The following is a 23,755-nucleotide window of genomic DNA, read 5'->3' as shown; positions in this document are numbered from 1 at the left end:
ACTGGCCTCCAGGGTTACTGCTGGGGCTCAGTGCCAGCACTACAAAGCCACTGCTCCTGGAGACCAATTTTTATTCTTGGCAGAGAGAAGATGAGAAGGGGAAGGGCGACAGAGAGACGGGGAGAGAAAGACAGACGCCTGCAGACCCGCCTCACCACCTGGGAAGCGGCCTCCTTGCAGGTGGGGAGCCGGGGGACTCGAACCCGGGTCCTTGCATTTTGTACCACGTGCACTCAACCCGGTGCTCCCCTGCCCGGCCCTGCCAGGGATGATTTCCAAAGCTGATCCTCCACGCTGATTCTGGAGGCCGGCACTAAATGTGAAGGCTACTTTAGGAAGGGCTACACGCCCTCAATATTCGATCCTCCACCAACACTGAACGATGGCTCTTGATTAGCCTAGCTCTCTGTTAAAGAGAACGGCGTTTGCAGCCCTGGAGGGGGCACAGAGGACTCAGGGTTGAACTCTCAAGCATGGAATCTGGAGTTCAAGCCTCAGCATGGTACCTGCCAGAATGATACTCTGGTTCTCCTTCCCTCTCTTGTTGATTAAATAAACCTTTTATTTAAAAGAAAAAGAAAAGGAATGTGGCTTTTAATAACTCAGGTTAGCAGGTCGCTGTCTCCTGGGGCCTCTTATTTCCCTGCTTTTGACAAAGCACGTAAGAAACACAGTTGATTGTAAGAGACAAGGGAAACACATCCAGAGCGGAGAGGCAGAGCGCGTCCCCACAGGCATCTCCCCAGGGCCTCCGCCCGCCTTGACAGGGACAGTCCGTGCGTCTCACACTTACTGAGTGCTGTCTGGATGTCCTTTTCTCCATTCTTCACCTCTGTCAAAAACCCCTTCAAAAACTTGAGGCCTCTAAAGCAAAAGAAAGAAAACCATTCTTTTCAGAGCTTATTCGCATTGACTAGGCATAGAGAACGGCAGGACCAGCTTCCGCGGCACAGCAGCACGGGGCAGGCCTCTCTGCATCTCTCCCGCCGTCTCCGTCTCCCTTCGCTTTCTGTAGCTCCTTCACAGCTGCTGACTGGCTGGCTCAGGGACGGGGCTTTATCACTCTGAACTGACATTTTTTTCCAGACAGGCGGAGACAGCGACACAGGAGGACAGACACCATGGCACTGCAGTTTTCACCAGGGCAGTGGGGCCTGGTGTGAGCCTGGGTCTCACCCACGACCATGCAGGCAAGCTGTCCAGGTGATCGGCCTTGCCAGCCTTCTAGACCGCCCTCATCTGCTGTACTGAGACAGCCGTTTTCAAATGTGCTCCCAGGACTGGCAGCTTCAGCATCACCTGGGAACGTGTTAAAATGCAAATTCTGCAGGCCTGTTTATTAGTTCGTGATCCCAACTCTCGAGTATGGCATGGAACGATCTGTGTTAGGGTTCCTCCAAGGGCATGGCGGTCTACACTGACCACGCATCACTGTGAAATCATACCCCTGAAATCTTAGTTTGTCAAACTGTTAAATCACTAGTAAAAAGGGGGAAATAACATAAATTAAATGCCTTCTGGGCCGGGTGGTGGCACACCTGGTTAAGTGCACGTCCTACTAAACAAGGACCCGGTGTGAGCCCCTGGCCCCTGCAGTGGGAAGACTTTGCCAGTAGTGAAGCAGGTCTGCAAGCGCTTCTTTCTCTCTCCCTCCCTATCTCTTTCTACCCTCTGGCTGTCTCTATTTAATAAAGATAATGATGAAAAAAATGTAATGCCATGTAAGAGGTTCTGATGTCATTAAAGTTAAAGGCCCACTCACTTAGACACCAGTCAACTGTATTGTCCTTTAACATTCCTGCCTTGTACATGCTGTCAACATAAGAGATGTTTATAAACATCAGTAGGGAGGTACGACCCAGCACGGGGCTTCTGCTCTCTGAGCCTCCCACAGGAGGAGTGCTGGGTGGGCTAGATCCCCCCACTCTGACCCAGCACGGGGCTTCTGCTGAGCCTCCCACAGGAGGAGTGCTGGGTGGGCTAGACCCCCCCACCCTGACCCAGCACGGGGCTTCTGCTCTCTGAGCCTCCCACAGGAGGAGTGCTGGGTGGGCTAGATCCCCCACTCTGACCCAGCACGGGGCTTCTGCTCTCTGAGCCTCCCACAGGAGGAGTGCTGGGTGGGCTAGACCCCCCCACCCTGACCCAGCACGGGGCTTCTGCTCTCTGAGCCTCCCACAGGAGGAGTGCTGGGTGGGCTAGACCCCCCACTCTGACCCAGCACGGGGCTTCTGCTCTCTGAGCCTCCCACAGGAGGAGTGCTGGGTAGGCTAGACCCCCCATCCTGAACCCTCCGCACAGCCAGTCTGTTCTGCTGGAGACACCTGAGTGCAATCGGCTGCCTCACCTCTTGAGCCACAGGAGGGCCTCTGTGGCCGAGTTCCTCACCCGAGCTACGTCTGCCCCCACTTCATGTAGCACGATCTTCTGGAGCGTGGTGAATTCGTCTCTGTTGGTTATATACTTCTGGTTCACTTTCTGCAGCAAAAGCAAGGACATCAACTCAGTTAAAAGGAATCATGTGAAGTGAGATCAGCCAGAAAGAGAAGGACCAAGATGAGATGATCCCACTCATGGACACAGATAAGTGTCCTCCTTCTCCTCCTCCTCCTCCTTTTCCTCCTCTTCCTCCATCTCCTCCTCCTCCTCTACCTCCTTCTCTTCCTCCTCCTTCTCCTCCTCCACTTCCTCCCCCTCCTCCTCCTCCTCCTTGTCTTCTACCTCCTCCTCCTCCTCCACCTCCTCCTGCTCCTTCTCCTTTTCTGCCCCTCCTCCTCCTCCTCCTTTAGAATCTTTCTTCTGGTTGGCAGAGGTGACAACATTCTACAGATACATAGAGATAAGCCAGTACACTCACCTTAATATTCCCAACAAGATCCATTTTAACAGGAGCAAACACCGTAGGTCCCAGCTTATCTAGAAGGAAGAAAGAACACTTCTGAAACAGCAACTTTTTCACGGTGCCCTGGGGCATGCGGTGGGGAAGGGCCTGCGCTGGGGCTGAGTGCTCTGCAGACAGACACCTGTTGTGGGGAGACGTCCCCACAGGCCAATAACTGCCGGAGACCATCAGTTACCCCTTCCAGTAAAAGTATTTTAAAAAGCAATTTATTCAAGTGGAAAATGCTTTTTAGAAATAATGAATTTAGCAGATTCTTCAAAGAGCTTCATATTTAAATACAAGTTTAACATGTTTCTAAGGAGTCCAGAATACTGCCCTTACCATGTTTCCTTTTTTTTAAGGTTTTTAATCTTTATTTATTTATTGGATAGAGACAGCCAGAAATTGAGAGGGAAGGGGAGATAGAGACAGAGACACCTGCAGGCCTGCTTCACCACTCATGAAGCTTCCCCCCTGCAGGTGGGGACTGGGGGCTCAAATTGGGTCTTTTCGAATTGTAACTGGTGTGCTCCACCCTGCCCCTCCCCACTTTCTATTACAGTGCTCTGAGTGACTAATAATAAAGTCTGAAGGGACAGAGGAGATGCAGGTCATCTGTAAGTTAAGAACGTACTGCCGAGGCCGGCTGGGTGGCTCAGTAGCTACAGCAGAAGCGTCACACATGTGAGGCCATAGGCCGGGGCTCAGTAGAACATTTGGAGAAGCATCTCTGTGCTCTGGTCTTTCTGCATCTCGTAGAGATAAGCAGATATCAAAACGGGCAAAGGGCTGTACTGCTCAGCATGTCAGCCGCCAGGCACGCGCCTGCCTCTCGACTAGCGCGGCTATTCCAGACTTCAGCTTGTGTCCAGATGCCTCGTGCAGAAGAGAACTGCATTACTGACTCTTCCATGTTGGGCTGGGAGATACCGTCGTGGTCATGCAACAAGATTTTCACGCCTGAGGGAGCAGAAGGCTGAGGGATCCGTTCCAGCTGGTGGCACCACAGCCACAGCTGAGCGGCGGCGGGTGAAACCAACACGTGTTTGCTGACCGTGATCATACGCTGGCCCGTCTTGCCAGCAGCAGGCTGGATGGGATGCGTCTCTAGGTTTAGGCCCCATTCTGCTTTTGTATTAGTACCGCGTGTGCCTTGCCTGCCAGAAAATGGTCTACTGAGTATTTGTCGGACAAGTGCGACGACCAAACCCACACGAGAACCAAAAAAAAAGCCCACGGCTCAAAAACCCAGAGGGACAGTGGGGCAGAAAGTATTTGATTGATTCAAACAAAGACAGAGATAAAAATAGGTAGCTGAGTCACCAAGAAAGGAAATAAAACAGAACTAAAAGTGATTGGTTGATTAGCTAGGAGTCAAGAAAGGAGTGAAAAAGGGACAAAGAATAGCAGGACAGAGAGTCGGGCGGTGGCGCAGCGGGTTAAGCACAGGTGGCGCAAAGCACAAGGACCGGCGTGAGGATCCCGGTTCGAGCCCCCGGCTCCCCACCTGCAGGGGAGTCGCTTCACAGGCGGTGAAGCAGGTCTGCGGGTGTCTGTCTTTCTCTCCCCCTCTCTGTCTTCCCCTCCTGTCTTCATTTCTCTCTGTCCTATCCAACAACAATGACATCAATAACAACAACAATAAAAAAAGAACAAGGGAAACAAAAGGGAATAAGTAAATAATTATTAAAAAATATTTTTAAAAACGAGTAAGAACCATGATTAGTGGCACACCTGGCTGAGCACACACAGTGCTGAGGGCAAGGGCCTGTGTCTGGGCCCCGCTCCCCACCTGTGAGAGGGGAACCTCACAGCTGTGAAGCAGGTCTGCAGGTGTCTGTCTTTCTCTGTCCCTATCTTCCTCTCCATTCTCTTGGTCCTATCAAATAAAATAGAAAGGGGAAACAATGGCTGCTAGGAGTGGTGAATTCATAGTGCTGGCACAGAGCCCCATCAGTAATCATGGTGGCAAAAAAAAAGAGGGTCCAGATCATGAAATAAATTTACAATTATCAAAGACAATATACAAGTCAATCATATCTATATGTGATTAATGAATACTTATAAAGTGAGGCAATATACTTTAAAACCATACAATACTAGAATTTATTTCTAGTAAGACTCCTACACTAAAAACTACAGAAAGCACTATTGAGAAAAAGTTCAAAAACACAAGTTAATGGAGAGAGATAGCATACTCACAGATGAGAGGATTCACTGCTAGTCAGAATATGAATTTTCTCCTAATTGGTTTACAGATTCAAACTCTTTTTTTCTTTAAGTGTCAAGGATCAAACTGAAGATGTCGTGCATAAAAAAATGTGATGTCATGTTAATTAACATCTCAACATGCTTACAAAAGAATTCTATTCAATGACTTCTTAGCAAGAAATAGAGTGAGAGGGAGAGGCGGAGACAGAGAGAAAGAGAGAGAGGGAGGGAGCACATGAGCAAAGCAGCTCTCTGACACAGGCAGTGCCAGGGATCAGACCTGAATCTTCGAGCATTCAGAGGAAGTACTCTTACCCACCTCCCGATGTCCAGCAAGCTCTGAATTCGGCAGTGAAAGCTCTGGCTCACACACGCAGAGAACCAGAACAGCCAAAGTAGTGCGTGCACCTCTTTGATTTCTTTTAGCAGCGTTTTATTGCTCCACCAACTTCTCAGACAGAAAGAGAAAGACAGAGACAGAGGGAAAAGGGGAAAGACATCACGGCACTGAAGCTTCTTCAAGGGCAGGGATAGACAGCATAATGGTTATATGGAAAGAGACTCTCATGCCTGAGGCTCCAAAGTCCCAGGTTCAAGCACCTGTACCACCACAAGCCAGATCTGAGCAGAGCTCTGGTACAAAGAACGAGCAAACAGACAGACAGAACTCCCTCAAGTGCCTGAGTCTAGGTCACGTGCCTGGCATGGCAGGCTCGCTACCCAGAGAACAGCTTTGATGTTCCTTTCCTCCCTCACTTTCTTTTTTCCTAATCTTTCTCATCACTGTAGCTATGTCAAATCAGAGAGAGATTTTCTTATGGTGCAGAGACAGAGGGAGAGAGAAGGAACAGCTCTCTGGTAAACCCAGCACCAGAGATCAAGCCAGGACCCTCAGCTCTGCAAAGCCTACCCGTCGAGCTTGCCCAGGTGCCGAGAGAGCCTGAAACGGAACAACACCGAGAGGCTTCACCGAGAGAGCTTGTTTCAGTCTGCGTCAAAGGCACAGTGAGGGGCAGCACGTCGCTCAGCCGACAGCAGCCGCTGTGTATGAGGTCCTGGGAGGATCATGCTTGGCGTCAATGAGTCCATGGGGGTAGAGCACTGAGGGGCTGGATGGTGGCACACTGGGTTGAGCACACACATTACAGTGCGCAAGAAGGACCCAGGTTCGAGTCCCCAGCCCCCACCTGCAGGGGGAAAGCTTTGCAAGTGGTGAAGCAGGGTTGCAGGTGTCTCTCTGTCTCTCTCCCTCTCTACCTGGCTGTCTCTACCCAATAATAAATAAAGATAATAAAAAATGATAAAAGTAAATAAATAAATAAAACCCCAAAACCATTATACTGAGAGAAAAAGTCAGATGCAAATGAGTACACAGTAGGAGTTCATTTATATAAGATTTTAGAGCGGGCAAATGCATGCATACCTATGTATGCACTATTACTCTGAGCTCACTACTTAGTTTAAAAGGAGCTTCTGAAAGTGGTGCTAAGATCACAGAGTCTCCACTATGGTCCGATGTCGGCCTGTCTGGAAAAAGCAGCCGGGAGGGTCACCTCAGTGCACACAGTCAGTGGCGTCTCTCTGGCAAGAGGCGGGTTCCAGAGGCGGACGGGCTCAGGGCAGAGAGAGTCCCCTTACCTAGTACTGGAACCACAGCGTAGCACGAGGCCAAGAATGCTTCTGTGGGGATGCCGCTGTCTTCCAGAAGCTCGATGTCACTAAAGCTGGGCGATTTTGTGAGGAGAGGAGGAGGAGAAAGGTGGTAAGTACAGCTTTAGACTCTCAGCCCCGAGGTAGTCACGGCGACAGCTGTCCCTCTGCTGGACAGGCTACTTGCCCTGCTTCCTTTTCTGTTCTACTCGGGCCTAAAAATAAAATCGCTGTGCAGAGAAAAGCCGCCGAGCAAGCAAGCTCCAGCTGTGCATCTGCTGTGCAGACAGGCTTGGCAGTGACGCAGACGCGTGGCTACCCCACCAGCTGAGGGATTCCAACTGCTAGCTGGTTCACAAAGTCTGGGTTACCTGGTGTTCATGGTACTGAAAAACGTGGGGATGCCTTCTTGGCCGTCCTCGCAGTGGGGTCCTGGAGCACGATTCGCGGTGTCTGTCTCTGGCCCAGCCACGCCGCAGCCACAGTCCCCCGGCTTCTCCCCTCTATCTGCTTGGCTCCTCTCCTGCTGGGCTGCAGAGGCCAACATGAATATTACCGACCCAGCCCACGACTTACTCTAACGCTGACACAGATGTTCACTGTTGAACACTTCTAAAACAGCACGCGGTACAGGTAAAAAGCAGCCGGACATAGGCACACAGACACAGGCACGAGACAGAAGGGACTGGCCCTGAACACAGGCTCCTGCTCACAGGACGCAGTGACCAGGCACAACGCACATGCTCACTGGGAAGGCATGTGGGGGGCCTCGAAAGTCTTGGCATCACGCAGAGCATGTGTGGTCTGTTTTTGTACACTAGTGTGTTCTGCGTGGGTTGTGGAGGACTTGCTAAGATCTATCTACTAGTGATCTTCAAATCAAACTTGTTGAGTCTTTTTTTTAACCTTTATTTATTGGATAGAGACACTCAGAAATCGAGAGGGAAGGGGGAGATAAGAGAGGGAGAGAGACAGAGAGACGCCTGCAGCCCTGCTTCACCACTCATGAAGCTTTCCCCCTGCAGGTGGGGACCGGGAGCTCGAACCTGGGTCATTGTGCACTGTAGCGTGCACTCAATCAGGTGGCCACCACCTGGCCCCCATTTGTTTAGTCATTTGCAGCCATTTCTGAGTTTCAGTTGCCTGGCCCACACTCCCAGGACTCTGCCTGCTGGCCCTGGCTTCCACGCTGTGTAGCGCCTTCCTGCGGCCACTCTGCACTCGGGTGCATTTTTGCTGGTCTTGTCATGTAGACGGACCCTACAAGAACAGTCTGAGCAATCCTGAGGGTCAGAAGATGATGATACATGCCCCACAGAGAAAGACACGTGCTAAGGGCCGCTGCTGGTGCGCCTGGCTGAGCGCACATGTTACAGTGTGCAAGGACCCAGGTTCGAGCCCTACCTGCAGGGGGAAGCTTCACAAGTGGTGAAGCAGGGCTGTAGGTCTCTCTGTCTCTCTCCCTCTCTATTTCCCCCTTCCTTCAATATTTCTGGCTGTCTCTAGCCAATAAAGAAAGATAATAAAAATAATTTTTAAAATATTTTTAAAAATAATAAAAATACACACATACACTGAAATAGGGAGCCTCAGCAGACAGTGTTTGCCTCCCTCACACAGGGCCTCTGGGTCCAGCCTCCAGTACTACACAAAACAGCAAATCAGTGGGTCCTTGGGCCTTTCTCAGTTTAAAAATAAGCAGAAAAGGGGGCTGCGTATGGCACACCTGGTTGAGCACACACATCACAATATGCAAAGGACCCGGGTTCTAGCCCCTGGTCCCCACCTGCAGGGAGAAAGCCCCACAAGTGTCGAAGCAGTGCTGCGGGAGTCTCTCCTTTTTTCTTTTAAAAAATATTTACTTATTCCCTTTTGTTGCCCCTGTTTTATTGTTGTAGTTGTTGTTGTTGATGATGTCACTATTGTTGACAGACGCTCAGGAGACGCCCGCACACAGTGGGAAGTCAGTGCCTACCAGGGGCACACCACAGACAGACAGACAGACAGACAGACGCTCAGGAGACGCCAGCACACAGTGGGGAGTCAGTGCCTACCAGGGGCACACCACAGACAGACAGACGGACAGACAGACGCTCAGGAGACGCCTGCACACAGTGGGAAGTCAGTGCCTACCAGGGGCACACCACAGACAGACACACAGACAGACAGACGCTCAGGAGACGCCCGCACACAGTGGGGAGTCAGTGCCTGCCAGGGGCACACCACAGACAGACAGACAGACAGACGCTCAGGAGACGCCCGCACACAGTGGGGAGTCAGTGCCTACCAGGGGCACACCACAGACAGACACACAGACAGACAGACTCTCAGGAGACGCCCGCACACAGTGGGGAGTCAGTGCCTACCAGGGGCACACCACAGACAGACACACAGACAGACAGACTCTCAGGAGACGCCCGCACACAGTGGGGAGTCAGTGCCTACCAGGGGCACACCACAGACAGACACACAGACAGACAGACTCTCAGGAGACGCCCGCACACAGTGGGGAGTCAGTGCCTACCAGGGGCACACCACAGACAGACACACAGACAGACGCTCAGGAGACGCCCGCACACAGTGGGGAGTCAGTGCCTACCAGGGGCACACCACAGACAGACACACAGACAGACAGACTCTCAGGAGACGCCCGCACACAGTGGGGAGTCAGTGCCTACCAGGGGCACACCACAGACAGACAGACAGACAGACAGACGCTCAGGAGACGCCCGCACACAGTGGGGAGTCAGTGCCTACCAGGGGCACACCACAGACAGACACACAGACAGACAGACTCTCAGGAGACGCCCGCACACAGTGGGGAGTCAGTGCCTGCCAGGGGCACACCACAGACAGACAGACGGACAGACAGACGCTCAGGAGACGCCCGCACACAGTGGGGAGTCAGTGCCTGCCAGGGGCACACCACAGACGGACGGACAGACAGACGGACCGCGAAGACCCCCGGGCCGGGCAGAGCTCTCCACTTTTCCCGCCTCACCTGCAGCCTGGCCAGCCGCCCGTCCTGCTCCCGCCGAGCCGCAGTCCGCCTTGGCCGCCCTCAGGGAGAAGCGGCGTCTGCTCTTCCCGAGGAGCTCCTCCGCACCATTCCTCTCCAGGCTGGGAGAGCCATTTTCACAGTGACTGAGCTCCACCTGCCTGGAGCAACGGCCAAAGGGAGGGGCACTGAGTACGAGTACCGGGCGGCGCCGCGTCCTCCTCCTCCACCTCCTCCTCCTCCTCCTCGTCCTCCTCCTCGTCCTCCTCGTCCTCCTCCTCGTCCTCCTCATCCTCCTCCTCGTCCTCCTCCTCGTCCTCCTCGTCCTCCTCCTCGTCCTCCTCCTCCTCCTCGTCCTCCTCCTCCTCGTCCTCCTCGTCCTCCTCCTCGTCCTCCTCCTCGTCCTCGTCCTCCTCCTCGTCCTCGTCCTCCTCCTCCTCGTCCTCCTCGTCCTCCTCCTCGTCCTCCTCGTCCTCCTCCTCGTCCTCCTCCTCGTCCTCCTCCTCGTCCTCGTCCTCCTCCTCGTCCTCGTCCTCCTCCTCGTCCTCCTCCTCCTCCTCCTCCTCGTCCTCCTCCTCCTCCTCGTCCTCGTCCTCCTCCTCCTCCTCGTCCTCCTCCTCTTCCTCCTCCTCCTCCTATTCCTCCTCGTCCTCGTCCTCCTCCTCCTCCTCGTCCTCCTCCTCGTCCTCCTCCTCCTCCTCGTCCTCCTCCTTGTCCTCCTCCTCCTCCTCGTCCTCCTCCTTGTCCTCCTCCTCCTCCTTGTCCTCCTCCTTGTCCTCCTCCTCCTCCTCTTCCTCCTCCTCCTCCTCCTATTCCTCCTCGTCCTCCTCGTCCTCCTCCTCGTCCTCCTCCTCGTCCTCGTCCTCCTCCTCGTCCTCGTCCTCCTCCTCCTCCTCCTCGTCCTCCTCGTCCTCCTCCTCGTCCTCCTCCTCGTCCTCCTCCTCGTCCTCCTCCTCGTCCTCCTCCTCGTCCTCGTCCTCCTCCTCGTCCTCCTCCTCCTCGTCCTCCTCCTCGTCCTCGTCCTCCTCCTCCTCCTCGTCCTCCTCCTCCTCCTCTTCCTCCTCCTCCTCCTATTCCTCCTCGTCCTCGTCCTCCTCCTCCTCCTCGTCCTCCTCCTCCTCCTCTTCCTCCTCCTCCTCCTATTCCTCCTCGTCCTCGTCCTCCTCCTCCTCCTCGTCCTCCTCCTCGTCCTCCTCCTCCTCCTCGTCCTCCTCCTTGTCCTCCTCCTCCTCCTCTTCCTCCTCCTCCTCCTCCTATTCCTCCTCGTCCTCCTCCTCCTCCTTGTCCTCCTCCTTGTCCTCCTATTCCTCCTCGTCCTCCTCCTCCTCGTCCTCCTCGTCCTCCTCCTCGTCCTCCTCCTATTCCTCCTCGTCCTCCTCCCCCTTCTCTCACGGGCCCTCACGCCCGCTCACTCCCCGCTCGCAGGAAGCAGGCCCCGCGGGAGAGGGAGGCGCCGCGGCCGCTCAGGCTCCTCAGAGCAGGAGCACCTGCAGTCCGCACGTTCCTCACGCTCCCAGGCTGCTTCGGAGGTTCGTTGACCGTTTCCTGTCTCTCCTCAGCTCACAAAGGCCCCGGACACGTCCGTGCTGGCCTAGCAGTGGTTTCCCAGAGCTGCGTGCAGAGCTCGGGAGCCAGGAAAGGGCGCTGCTGCCCTCCAGGGAACCGAAGGCCGGGTCTATGGAGGGCGCTCACTGCTGCGTCTCAGTGACTGGGCCCCGAACCACAGCCAAAGCTAGCCTTCCCATGACAACAGCAGTGTGTCTTTGTGTCTAGTCAAAGAAGTTTTCTCTAAAGAGAAATACCAGAGTTCAACCAAGCAGTCGGAAATGCTTAAGTATACTTAAGCTTGAGGACATACTTCAAAAAAATCTTGAGTGAGCCAGGTGACGGGACACCTAGCACACAGCACCACTGGTAGGTTCAAGCTCCCTCTCCCCACATGCAGGAAGAAGTTCCACAGATGGTGGGCAGGGCTGATCTGCCCCTCTCTCTCTCTCTCTCTCTCTCTCTCTCTCTCTCTCTCTCTCACACACACACACACACACACACACACACACACACACACACTCTGTCTCTCTCTCACACACACAGTCTCTCTGTCTCTCTCTGTCTCTCTGTCCCACAGTCTTTCTTACAGTCTGTCTCTCACACACACACAGTCTCTCTCTCACACAGTCTCTTTCTCGCACACACACACAGTCTCTGTCTCTGTCTCACACACAGTGTCTCTTACACAGTCTCTGTCTCTCTCACACACACTGTCTCTTTCTCTCAGTCTCTTTCTCACACACACACAGTCTCTGTCTCTCTGTCTCACACACAGTCTCTCTTACAGTCTCTGTCTCTCACACAGTCTCTGTCTCTCTCTGTCTCTGTCTCACACACAGTGTCTCTTACACAGTCTCTTTGTCTCTCACACACAGTCTCTTTCTCTCACACACAGTCTCTCTGTCTCTCTGTCTCACACACAGTCTCTCTCACAGTCTCTTTCTCTCACACACAGTCTCTCTGTCTCTCTGTCTCACACAGTCTCTCTCACAGTCTCTTTCTCTCTCACACAGTCTCTGTCTTTCTCTGTCTCTCTGTCTCACACACAGTCTCTCTCACACAGTCTCTTTGTCTCTCACACACAGTCTCTCTCTCACACACGCAGTCTCTGTCTCTCACACAGTCTCTTTCTCTCTCACACACAGTCTCTGTCTCTCTGTCTCACACACAGTGTCTCTTACACAGTCTCTTTGTCTCTCACACACAGTCTCTCTGTCTCTCTGTCTCACACACAGTCTCTGTCTCTCACACACACAGTCTCTGTCTTTCTCTGTCTCTCTGTCTCACACACAGTCTCTCTTACACAGTCTCTTTGTCTCTCACACACAGTCTCTTTCTCTCACACACAGTCTCTCTGTCTCTCTGTCTCACACACAGTCTCTCTCACACAGTCTCTTTCTCTCTCACACACAGTCTCTGTCTTTCTCTGTCTCTCTGTCTCACACACAGTCTCTCTCACACAGTCTCTTTGTCTCTCACACACAGTCTCTCTCTCACACACAGTCTCTCTGTCTCTCTGTCTCACACACAGTCTCTCTCACACAGTCTCTTTGTCTCTCACACACAGTCTCTCTCTCACACACAGTCTCTGTCTCTCACACAGTCTCTTTCTCTCTCACACACAGTCTCTGTCTCTCTGTCTCACACACAGTGTCTCTTACACAGTCTCTTTGTCTCTCACACACAGTCTCTCTGTCTCTCTGTCTCACACACAGTCTCTGTCTCTCACACACACAGTCTCTGTCTTTCTCTGTCTCTCTGTCTCACACACAGTCTCTCTTACACAGTCTCTTTGTCTCTCACACACAGTCTCTTTCTCTCACACACAGTCTCTCTGTCTCTCTGTCTCACACACAGTCTCTCTCACACAGTCTCTTTCTCTCTCACACACAGTCTCTTTCTCTCACACACAGTCTCTCTGTCTCTCTGTCTCACACACAGTCTCTCTCACACAGTCTCTTTGTCTCTCACACACAGTCTCTTTCTCTCACACAGTCTCTCTGTCTCTGTCTCACACACAGTCTCTCTTACACAGTCTCTCTGTCTCTCACACACAGTCTCTTTCTCTCACACACAGTCTCTCTGTCTCTCTGTCTCACACACAGTCTCTCTTACACAGTCTCTTTGTCTCACACACACAGTCTCTTTCTCTCACACACAGTCTCTCTGTCTCTCTGTCTCACACAGTCTCTCTTACACAGTCTCTTTGTCTCTCACACACAGTCTCTTTCTCTCACACACAGTCTCTGTCTCTCTCTGTCTCACACACAGTCTCTCTTACACAGTCTCTTTGTCTCACACACACAGTCTCTTTCTCTCACACACAGTCTCTGTCTCTCTCTGTCTCACACACAGTCTCTCTCACACAGTCTCTTTGTCTCACACACACAGTCTCTGTCTCTCACACACAGTCTCTGTCTCTCTCTGTCTCACACACAGTCTCTCTCACACAGTCTCTTTGTCTCTCACACACAGTCTCTCTGTCTCTCACACACAGTCTCTCTGTCTCTCTGTCTCACACACAGTCTCTCTTACACAGTCTCTTTGTCTCACACACAGTCTCTGTCTTTCTCTGTCTCTCTGTCTCACACACAGTCTCTCTCACACAGTCTCTTTGTCTCTCACACACAGTCTCTTTCTCTCACACACAGTCTCTGTCTCTCTGTCTCACACACAGTCTCTCTTACACAGTCTCTTTGTCTCTCACACACAGTCTGTCTCTCTCACACACACAGTCTCTCTGTCTCTCTGTCTCACACACAGTCTCTCTTACAGTCTCTCTGTCTCTCACACACAGTCTCTTTGTCTCTCACACACAGTCTCTTTCTCTCACACACAGTCTCTCTGTCTCCCTGTCTCACACACAGTCTCTCTCACACACAGTCTCTGTCTCTCACACACAGTCTCTCTCTCTTTCAACACACACAGTCTTTCTCTGTCTTCCCTCTCAATTTCTCTATTTAAAAAAAGGTGAGCCGAGGGGCTGGTAGTGGCGCACCTGGTTGAGCGCACATGTTACAGGGCACAAGGACCCAGGTTCAAGCCCCCAGCCCCCACCTGCAGGGGAGAAAGCTTTGCGAGTGGTGACGCAGAGCTGCAGGTGTCTCTCTGTCTCTCTCCCTCTCTATTACTCCCTTCCCTCTTGATTTCTGGCTGTCTCTATCCAATAAATAAAGATTTCTTAAAAAGTGAGCCAAACGTTGGCGCACCTGGTTGAGCACACACAGTACAGTGTGCAAGGACCCAGGTTCAAGCCACCAGTCCCCACCTGCGGGGGAAAGCTTCTCAAGCGGTGAAGCAGGGCTGCAGGTGTCTCTCTGTCTCTCTCCCTCTCTACCTCCTCCTCCCCTCTCCATTTATCTCTATCTCTATCCAATAAAAAATAATAACTAAATACAAATATTTAAGGGAAAAAACCACTAGGAGCAGTAGCTTTGCCATGCAGGGACCAAGCCCCAACAATAACCCTGGTAGCAAAATCAGTGTCTCCCTCCTCTTTCTCCCCCCGCCCCCCCCATCTACAAAGATGCTCCCAGTAGAAGTATTTGGCACAGGAAGAGAAAGAAAAAGAAAAGAAAGCTGTTAAGAATGCCAATGTCAAAGAAGACACAAACGGTCAAAATGGAGTTCGCTGTGCCAACCGCATGTCTCAGTGGGGTGACGAGACCGCACAGCACCTAAGGGCCGTCCTAGCGTCTCCACCTTGAATGTCGTCTCTTCACGAGTGTCCGGCTGGGACATCTGCCTGAGAGGCTCTGCTCCTCTGAGCAAACAAGCCCCAAACACATTAGCAGGAGGCATGGACGGAATTCAATCAACTACGTCTGGAGAAATTTTACATGGCTGAGGATTCCGGAGTTACTGCAAAGACAGGCTTTACATTCTGAGCTAAGGGGTGAGATAGGGACCTAAGTGCTTTGGCCAAAGAGGAACTAAACAGAGACCACAAATAATAGGAAGACAAGTCTGTAAATACATACTCCTTTTAAAACTCTATTTAATGAACATTTAGAGGCAAAGTTTGCATTTTTTACATCAAAATCTTCCCAACATAGCAGGCTACATACAGAGGATTTTTTTAAAAAATAAAACAGAACAGCAATGTCTGTTGCCTTGGTAAAGCAGGCATCGGCATCGCCACTGCTCAGCCTCTCCGCAGAAGGAAGCAGGTCTGCACACTGCAGAGATGAGAGTGACTGGACACCACGGTGGTGACAGTCACCCAAAGGAACGTGTCAAACTCTCCCCCATAATCGGTGCAGAATGAGAGGGCTGAACTGCTTCAGGCTTTCGCCAGAAGATGAACATCTGACATTATTTCCTTCTGGCATTATTCAAATCATGAGGAAAACCACACCCGTTTATTTTTAAAAACAAAGAATGGCAATACTCAAGTACTACAGAATCGTCCACCTGCCCAGGACGACAGAGAAAACCAAGACGCACACCAGAGCCCTGGGTGTGAAGGGAGAGCTATATTGTCTGACACTGCAGAGCGCCACGGCAGGCTCCCCGCAAAGCCTCCAGCCGCTTTTGTCTTTAAGATCCTCCAGGTGGGAGGTGGGCCAGAGGCCTCCCTGAAACTCTAGCTCTCCCCTAAGAAACCCAGCCCCTCGGTGTCCTGTGTCAATCTCCTCATGTTATCATTTACAGAGAACAAGCAAATAGAAAGAATAGTTACTGTACCTTTCCAATGCATTGTGAATCGGTATAATGGGATGTTTCATCTTTAAAAGAAGCAAAGAAATCACAGTTTACACGTCAGACTTCTAACAGTATGAGAACCGAGCACACGGGGAAGAGCTAGCCGTGGCCACGGCACGCACTGCCCCGTTCAACACGAACACGTCTAGACTTCTCTAAAGAAGGGAGTCACCGACTCCAATCATTCTTTCTTACTTATTCAAATAGAGGTACCCAGTTTTTTTTATGGAAAAAGTGGGGAGTTCTTTTTGGAAGGACCTAATTATCATAACCAAACACTTGGGTGTCTGACTCTGTCATAATTTCAGTCATTATCGTTCAGTGATTACTAAACATGAATAAATACAATCTATGGTGTAGCAGTGTTGTCTCAAACAATGGAAGTCTAGCGGTTAACAGTCTGGGATGAGGGCTGTGTGGCACGGGAAAGGGCGCAGACCTGGGGAGGAGCTGGGAGGAGCTGATACCCTCGAGCTAGGTAGTGACTGAAGTCTGGGGACGGGGAGGACCAAACAGTTGTGACTTTAGCCTGCAGACAACGAGGAGAGCGACAAGTAAAATGGTCCGATTTATAGACACCATCAGCCTCCCAAGGTGACCGGCGAACAGGCTACCACAGACTCCAACAAGACTCACAGCTTGTTGAACGAAGCTAGAGCAGAGAAAGAAGAACCATGGAGAACCACAGTTACGAGGCAAAATCGACAAGAATGACTACATTCTTGGGGGACTGCGGGAAGACAGAAAAATAGGCACAAGTCAAGGTGCACCTTAAAAAATGAGGACGGGTGTCATTTCCTTAACTCCTGTGCCCTGGTGCCGTCACGCCGAGCCAAGCCGAGCCGTTACCTTGCTGGACTTGAGCACTGCCAGCTGCGGGGAGCCCGGGGGCGTGCCGCGGAGCAGCTCGGAGCTGAAGGCTGTGTTCGCCATCTGCATGCATTCCTCCAGGGTCCTCAGGAAAGTGCTGCAGGTGGATCTCAGCAGAGTCCCCACATCGATCCCCTCCTGTGAAGCGGCCAGAGCAGAGGACTCCATTACCTCGCCAGACAGAGGAAGCCCGCCTGTGGCGCATCCCTAGAGGCCCTCCACACTGTAACAAACCTTTATACCGGTCAGACACGCCAAAGGCCGCAGCCAGCTTAGCTGTTAACCACATAGAAGCCTTACACGCAACCTGACTGTTCACTTTCTTCTTTTAACATAGCATTCTTCTTTTATTTATCGGTGGAAAAGTTGTGACACGTTTCTGCAGAGAAAACATGTCACAATTTTTCCAACGACCACTATTTGTTTTGGGGAGGGAGAGTAACTGAGAGGGAAGACGGAGTCAGGGAAAGAGAAAGAGAGACACCTGTAACACCGGCCCTGTGCTCATGAAGATTCTCGCCTGCAGATGGGGGCTGAAGGCTTGGCTTCTGACCCACCCTCGCTCTTGATAACACGCACTCTACCGGGTGTGCCACCGCCTGGCCCCTGACCACCCACTTTCGCCCACCATGCCAGCTGAAGGCAGCTACTTCTGCCAACCTAATAAAATCAAATGCCAACACTGTGACAGGTACATTCATGGAGTCTGGACTCTGAGGCGTAACAGGGAACCACACAGACTGAAGGAGACTAGAGATGTCAGCAGAGAAATCTCCCTTACCACCTGGGCAGAGATGATGATCTAGAAAAGAAGCAATAGAAACCGCGGGCCCCGGGGTGCCGGCTTTCGGAACGGGCTAGTTAGCCTTCAGCACACATGAGTCTATGAGGCTTCAGGCACTCCGATTCTTTTGGACATCTAAACACTTATGTTTCTCTCCACATTATTTGATTTCTTCTAAGTGTTGTTCCTCTGCAGCTAGGGGGCCTGTGAGTGGCTAAACCACCGACCGGGCTTGAAAGCCTGAGGCCCCTATTTCAGGGATGTTCCAAGGGGCCCGTGACTTTACTCATTTCTGCCCGAGCCCCGCAGCTGACATGCAGGTGGGCTAGGAGTATTGTCTGGGGAGACGGTGTCAGAGTCGAGGACAGGACTAGAAAGCTGGATCAGGGCAGAGAGAAGCTCCTAAATTTGGGAAAAGTCTATAAATGCCATTAGCTGTAAAGCCATCAGTCTGACCCAGGGCCCACGTCTAGTCACACTTAGCACAGGGCTCTGTGCGACCTCTGCATCCTGTCCGTCTGAGCTCACCGTCCATGGTCACAGCTGGAACACTCTAGGCTGCTCTCTCTTCGGGACCCGAATCTCACCTGCTCTACTCTTTGCCTTTAGGCCCTGGTTATCAAGCAGCTGGTCCTGCTTGATGTCTGTTTCTCTGTGTGTGAGTGAGGTGGGCATCACCTGGAAGCGAAAGCCTTGTGGTATTTTTCACGCAGCTAAAATAAACGATGCTGTACCTCAGACCTGGAGACGCCACTTGTGGTCACTTCTTTTGTCTTCTCTACTTGCTGAACAAGGAGGTCACAGTAGAGTCTCAGTTCCGACATTTTGGTTTTCAAGTTTTCGGTGTTCTCAGCAAACTCTAAACAGCACAATGTTAAGACTGTTGTTACCAGAAATAAATGAGCTACTTACTAGTTCCCATGTGACTCGGAGTGTGGGAACGCCAAGTTAAACCTCAAGTCAGATGTGCACAGGACAGGCTACCAAGAAAAGGGGGCAGGGAAGCAAGCGTGGAGACCGCCCGTCTTGGAAAGCCAAGCGCACGCTTTCCCGCTTTCCTCACTCCGGGTAGCGAGCCTCCCGTCCTCCCAGGGCAGGGAGAAGACAGCATGGGCCCTGGTCACCTGTGCCAGAGCCGTGAGCACACCTGAGCGCCCCCAGGTCTGGTCCCGCTTTCACTGCACTTTTCTCTACCTGTAAGCCAGCATCACAGCAATCTGCCCTCTCACAGTTTTCAAGCCTGAGAAGCGTGTCCAGCAACGTGCAGTCAGCACTTACCAAGACTGCCTGTTCATTCAGAGCCATGGTGAAGCGAGGCCCTTAGCACAGCTAAACGGCCCCCGCACACCTGCAGTCCCCTCATAGCCGGGGGACTCCAGTCACCCGGGTGCTGAGGGCTGAGTTACAGCCATTCCTTCTCCACAAACAGGGTGCATCTTACCGGGGGACTCCAGTCACCCGGGTGCTGAGGGCTGAGTTATAGCCATTCCTTCTCCACAAACAGGGTGCATCTTACGGGGGACTCCAGTCACCCGGGTGCTGAGGGCTGAGTTATAGCCATTCCTTCTCCACAGACAGGGTGCATCTTACCAGGGGACTCCAGTCACCCGGGTGCTGAGGGCTGAGTTATAGCCATTCCTTCTCCACAAACAGGGTGCATCTTATGGGGGACTCCAGTCACCCGGGTGCTGAGGGCTGAGTTATAGCCATTCCTTCTCCACAAACAGGGTGCATCTTACCAGGGGACTCCAGTCACCCGGGTGCTGAGGGCTGAGTTATAGCCATTCCTTCTCCACAAACAGGGTGCATCTTACGGGGGACTCCAGTCACCCGGGTGCTAAGGGCTGGGGTATAGCCATTCCTTCTCCACAAACAGGGTGCATCTTACCGGGGGACTCCAGTCACCCGGGTGCTGAGGGCTGAGTTATAGCCATTCCTTCTCCACAAACAGGGTGCATCTTACTGGGGGACTCCAGTCACCCGGGTGCTAATGGCTGAGTTATAGCCATTCCTTCTCCACAAACAGGGTGCATCTTACTGGGGGACTCCAGTCACCCGGGTGCTGAGGGCTGAGTTATAGCCATTCCTTCTCCACAAACAGGGTGCATCTTACCAGGGGACTCCAGTCACCCGGGTGCTGAGGGCTGAGTTATAGCCATTCCTTCTCCACAAACAGGGTGCATCTTATGGGGGACTCCAATCACCCGGGTGCTGAGGGCTGAGTTATAGCCATTCCTTCTCCACAAACAGGGTGCATCTTACGGGGGACTCCAGTCACCCGGGTGCTGAGGGCTGAGTTATAGCCATTCCTTCTCCACAAACAGGGAGGAGGAGGAGGAGGAGGAGGAGGAAGGAGCAGGAGCAGCAGGGCACAGCAGCGGCCGTGGCAGCCAAGGTCACCTTGTTGCCTGTGCCTGAAAAGTCCAGCACATCTGCTGTGCAGACTGTCAGGAAAGAGCGTCCGTCAGACACCTCTCCCCAAACCTGCCCTCCCGCACATGCCGGAGGCCTCGAGAGATGCTCACCTCACCAAGGGCCGGGCTGCGGCTCTCCTGCTGAGCGCACACATCACAGTGCACGAGGACCCGGGTTCTAGCCCCAGTCCCCACCTGCAGGGAGTACACGTGGTGGAGCGGGGCTGCAGGTGTCTCTCTGTCTCTCTCCCTCACGACCATGCCCTTCCCTCTTGATTTCTGGCTTTCTCTATCCAATTAATCAAGATTCAGAAGAAAGAAAGATGCTCCCGAGGGCTTGGCCGGTCGGACGGGAAGTGGAGCGGTGACTTCTCAGGGCCTAGTGGTGAGCTGATGCACTACAAGCAGCGGGCGCCCAGCCATCAGGTCTCCACAGGCGCAGGGCAAGGGAGGGAGGACGCACCCACTGCAGAGAGCACCCTCACCTGGGGCTTCTCTGGCTCAGCTACCCCTCACGGGAAGTCGGCTTTACGGAAGACTGAGCACTACAGAATCGCACACCGCTAATTTCTCTTCTTTTTCTTTTAAAAACTTTACTTATTTATTGGATAGAGACAGACAAAAATTGAGAGGCAAGGGGGAGACAGAGAGGGAGAGACAAAGAGAGGCACCTGCAGCCCTGCTTCACCACTCCTGAAGCTTTCCCCTGCAGGTGGGGACTGGGGGCTCCAACCTGGGTCCTTGTGCTGTAATGTATATGCACTCAACCAGGTGTGCCACCACCTGGCCCCTTTTCTCTCTCTCTCTCTCTTTCTTTCTTTCTTTCTTCTTTCTTTCCTTCTTTCCTTCTCTCTTTCTTATGTTTCTTCTATTTTTTATATTTATTTTCCCTTTTGTTGCCCTTGTTGTTTTTTATTCTTGTAGTTATTATTGCTGTTGTTGTTGTCATCATGTTGTTGGACAGGACAGAGAGAAATGGAGAGAGGAGGGGAAGACAGAGAGGGGGAGAGAAAGACAGACACCTGCAGACCTGCTTCACCGCCTGTGAAGCGACTCCCCTGCAGGTGGGGAGCCGGGGGCTCGAACCTTCATCCTTAACGCCGGTCCTTGCGCTTTGCGCCACATGCGCTTAACCCGCTGCGCCACTGCCCGACCCCCTGTTTCTTCATTCTTTCATCTTTATTTATTTGTTGGACAGAGATACCAGAAATTGAGCATGTTACTAATTCCCATAGTAATCCTTCTCAGACGGGCTATTACCTCTTTCTTTAAATGCACAGAAACTTGGGAGCAGAGAGACTAAGTGACTCGTGCCAAGGTCACAAGGCAGTGACCTTCAAAACCACCATGGAACCCAGCTCTATCTGATTCTGGAGACATCTCTCCTTTTCTTCCTGGGAGGTGGTGCAGTGACAGATGTAAAAACGCGAGGCTTCAAGTTCCTCCCCAGTATTGCATGTGGCAGAGTGCTGCTCTGTTCTCTGACAATAAACAAATAAATAATTCTTAAAAATGATTATTAAGGGGGGGCGAGGCGGTGGCCCACCTGGTTAAGCACACACACTACAGTGTGCAAGGACCTGAGTTCAAGCCCCTGGCCCCCACCTGCAGGGGAAAAACCAACCTCACAAGTGCTGAGGCAGGGCTGCAGGTGTCTCTCTACTCTCTCCCTATCTTCCCTTCCCCTTTCAGTTTCTCTCTGTCTCTGTCCAATCATAAATTGTAAAAAAGATTTAAAAAGAAAGCAAAATTAAAAAAAAGAAGCATGGGGGAGAAAGAATAATGTTTATGGAAACAGACTCTCATGCTTGGGGCTCCAAAGTCCTAAGTTCAATCCTCTGCACCACTATAAGCCAGAACTGAAGAGGGCTCTGGTAAAGAAAAGGAAGGAGGAGGAGGGGGAGGGGGAGGGGGAGGGGGGAGGGGGAGGAGGGGGGGGGGGAGGAGGAGGAGGAGGGGAGGAGGAGGAGGAGGAAGAACTAGATATAGACCTGGTTTCAAGTCCACTGAAATACACTTTCTTAAAAATTCAAACTGACTTTGACCCAGTGCCTGTGCTTTGAAATGACAGGCACTGGCAGCTCAGAAAGGCCCAGAGCTCTGGCACGGCCACGCTGGCAGGGGCCGCGGGGCTGGCTCGGTGGCGGGAGCCTGCGCCTGCAGAACAGACCGAGTGAGGACAGCTCCGTGCATGGTCGAGCACCTCAACTGTCGCCTGCCCTTTCACCCTCTCGGCAAAGAATAAGGAACAAAGTCCGAGAGGTGGCTCGGACACAGCGTGTGACTCTGAGCCTGTCCTCTGCCATCACACAAAACAACAAGAGAAAGTAAGCCAGGCGACGGGAGGACACGGAGACGGCAGCGGCTGGCTCTCCAAGTCCCTGGACCAGACAAACAATACTTGCCTTTTTCCTTCTGAGTCCTGCTGTCTGTCAGACAAGCCTTCGCTGACCCCAGGGCCACCAGCCAGCGCTGTCTCTCAGCCACGCTTCTGGCCTTCAAGTAGAAATACTGCTCTCCAGGGATGATGAGGTCCATGCGTGTGTTGTCTACAGAGTGAACTGGGAGAGAGGCAGAGAGGTCAGGGCCCTGGTGAATCGCTGTACCGACAGCCTCCGCCCCACCCACCTGAAGGAGGCTCCTTCCAGGAAGTGGAGCCCTTACTACAGCTCCTAGTCTGCCAGGCTCTTCCCAGACACCTCGCCTCCACTACTGAACAGGCAGAAAACGGCTCCCACATCACCAAGACTGAGGCCTAAAAGAGCAGCTGCCCCATTCACATTCCAGTCTTTCGTAACAACAGAGAGGATTGCCTTTTGTGCATGAGTGTGTATGTATATGTTAGTGTGTGTGTGAGTATGAGGGTGTGTGTGAGTGTGTGTATATGAGTGTTTGTGTGTGTGTGTGTGCATGAGTGTGTATGTATATGTTAGTGTGTGTGTGAGTATGAGGGTGTGTGTGAGTGTGTGTATATGAGTGTTTGTGTGTGTGTGTGTGCATGAGTGTGTATGTATATGTTAGTGTGTGTGTGAGTATGAGGGTGTGTGTGAGTGTGTGTATATGAGTGTTTGTGTGTGTGTGTGCATGAGTGTGTATATGTTAGTGTGTGTGTGAGTATGAGGGTGTGTGTGTGTATATGAGTGTTAGTGTGTGTGTGTGTGCATGAGTGTCTGTGAGTTTGTGTGAGTGTGAGGGTGTGTTTGTGCGTGAGTGTGTGTGTATATGTGTGTTAGTGTGTGTGTGTGTGAGGAGGGTGTGTGAGAGTGTGTATATATATGTGTGTTAGTGTGTGTGTATGTTAGTGTATATGTGTGTTGGTGTATGTGTGTTAGTGTGTGTATGTCTATGTGTGTTAGTGTGTATGTGTGTATGTTAGTGTGTGTGTATGTATATGTGTGTTAGTGTATGTGTGTGAGTGTGTATGTATATGTTAGTGTGTGTGTGATTAGGAATGTATGTATATGAGTTAGTGTATGTGTGTGTATGTATATGTGTGTTAGTGTAAGTGTGTGAGTGTGTGTGTGTGTGAGTGTGTGAATTACACTGTTCTGCCCCAAGAAGATGAACTGCTCAAGCTGGCGCAATTTATCTACTGGGTTTGCTGGGAGGCAGTGAAGCACACAGCACCTTTATTCCTTACAAATCTAGGCAAAAGTGTAGAGATCCCCTCACAGTCATTCAGGGACAGGAACAAG

At 52.1% G+C, this 23,755-nt stretch overlaps 1 protein-coding gene across 3 annotated transcripts in view; it reads right to left on the bottom strand.

Annotated features, from left to right (window-relative positions):
* The window catches only part of PLEKHA8 (pleckstrin homology domain containing A8), a 44,301-nt gene that overhangs the window by 4,910 nt on the left and 15,636 nt on the right, over nt 1–23,755 (bottom strand). Inside the window, exons 3-12 of one of the 3 annotated variants that reach the window (XM_060195781.1) lie at nt 22,466–22,621; nt 18,381–18,505; nt 16,842–17,000; nt 15,975–16,015; nt 9,744–9,901; nt 7,114–7,273; nt 6,731–6,816; nt 2,858–2,916; nt 2,348–2,478; nt 794–864 (exon numbers count right to left, since the gene is read on the bottom strand). In XM_060195781.1, the coding sequence (XP_060051764.1) occupies nt 794–864; nt 2,348–2,478; nt 2,858–2,916; nt 6,731–6,816; nt 7,114–7,273; nt 9,744–9,901; nt 15,975–16,015; nt 16,842–17,000; nt 18,381–18,505; nt 22,466–22,621 (1,146 nt within the window). The remainder of the gene's footprint in view (nt 1–793; nt 865–2,347; nt 2,479–2,857; nt 2,917–6,730; nt 6,817–7,113; nt 7,274–9,743; nt 9,902–15,974; nt 16,016–16,841; nt 17,001–18,380; nt 18,506–22,465; nt 22,622–23,755) is intronic. The other 2 variants (XM_060195779.1, XM_060195780.1) reach the window with 2 other exon arrangements.

Source organism: Erinaceus europaeus, chromosome 8 (genome assembly GCF_950295315.1).
Source record: "Erinaceus europaeus chromosome 8, mEriEur2.1, whole genome shotgun sequence".
In the NCBI taxonomy this organism is placed as follows: domain Eukaryota; kingdom Metazoa; phylum Chordata; class Mammalia; order Eulipotyphla; family Erinaceidae; genus Erinaceus; species Erinaceus europaeus.
Note: the sequence above shows the minus strand (reverse complement) of the source record. Positions and strands in the feature narration are given on the sequence as shown.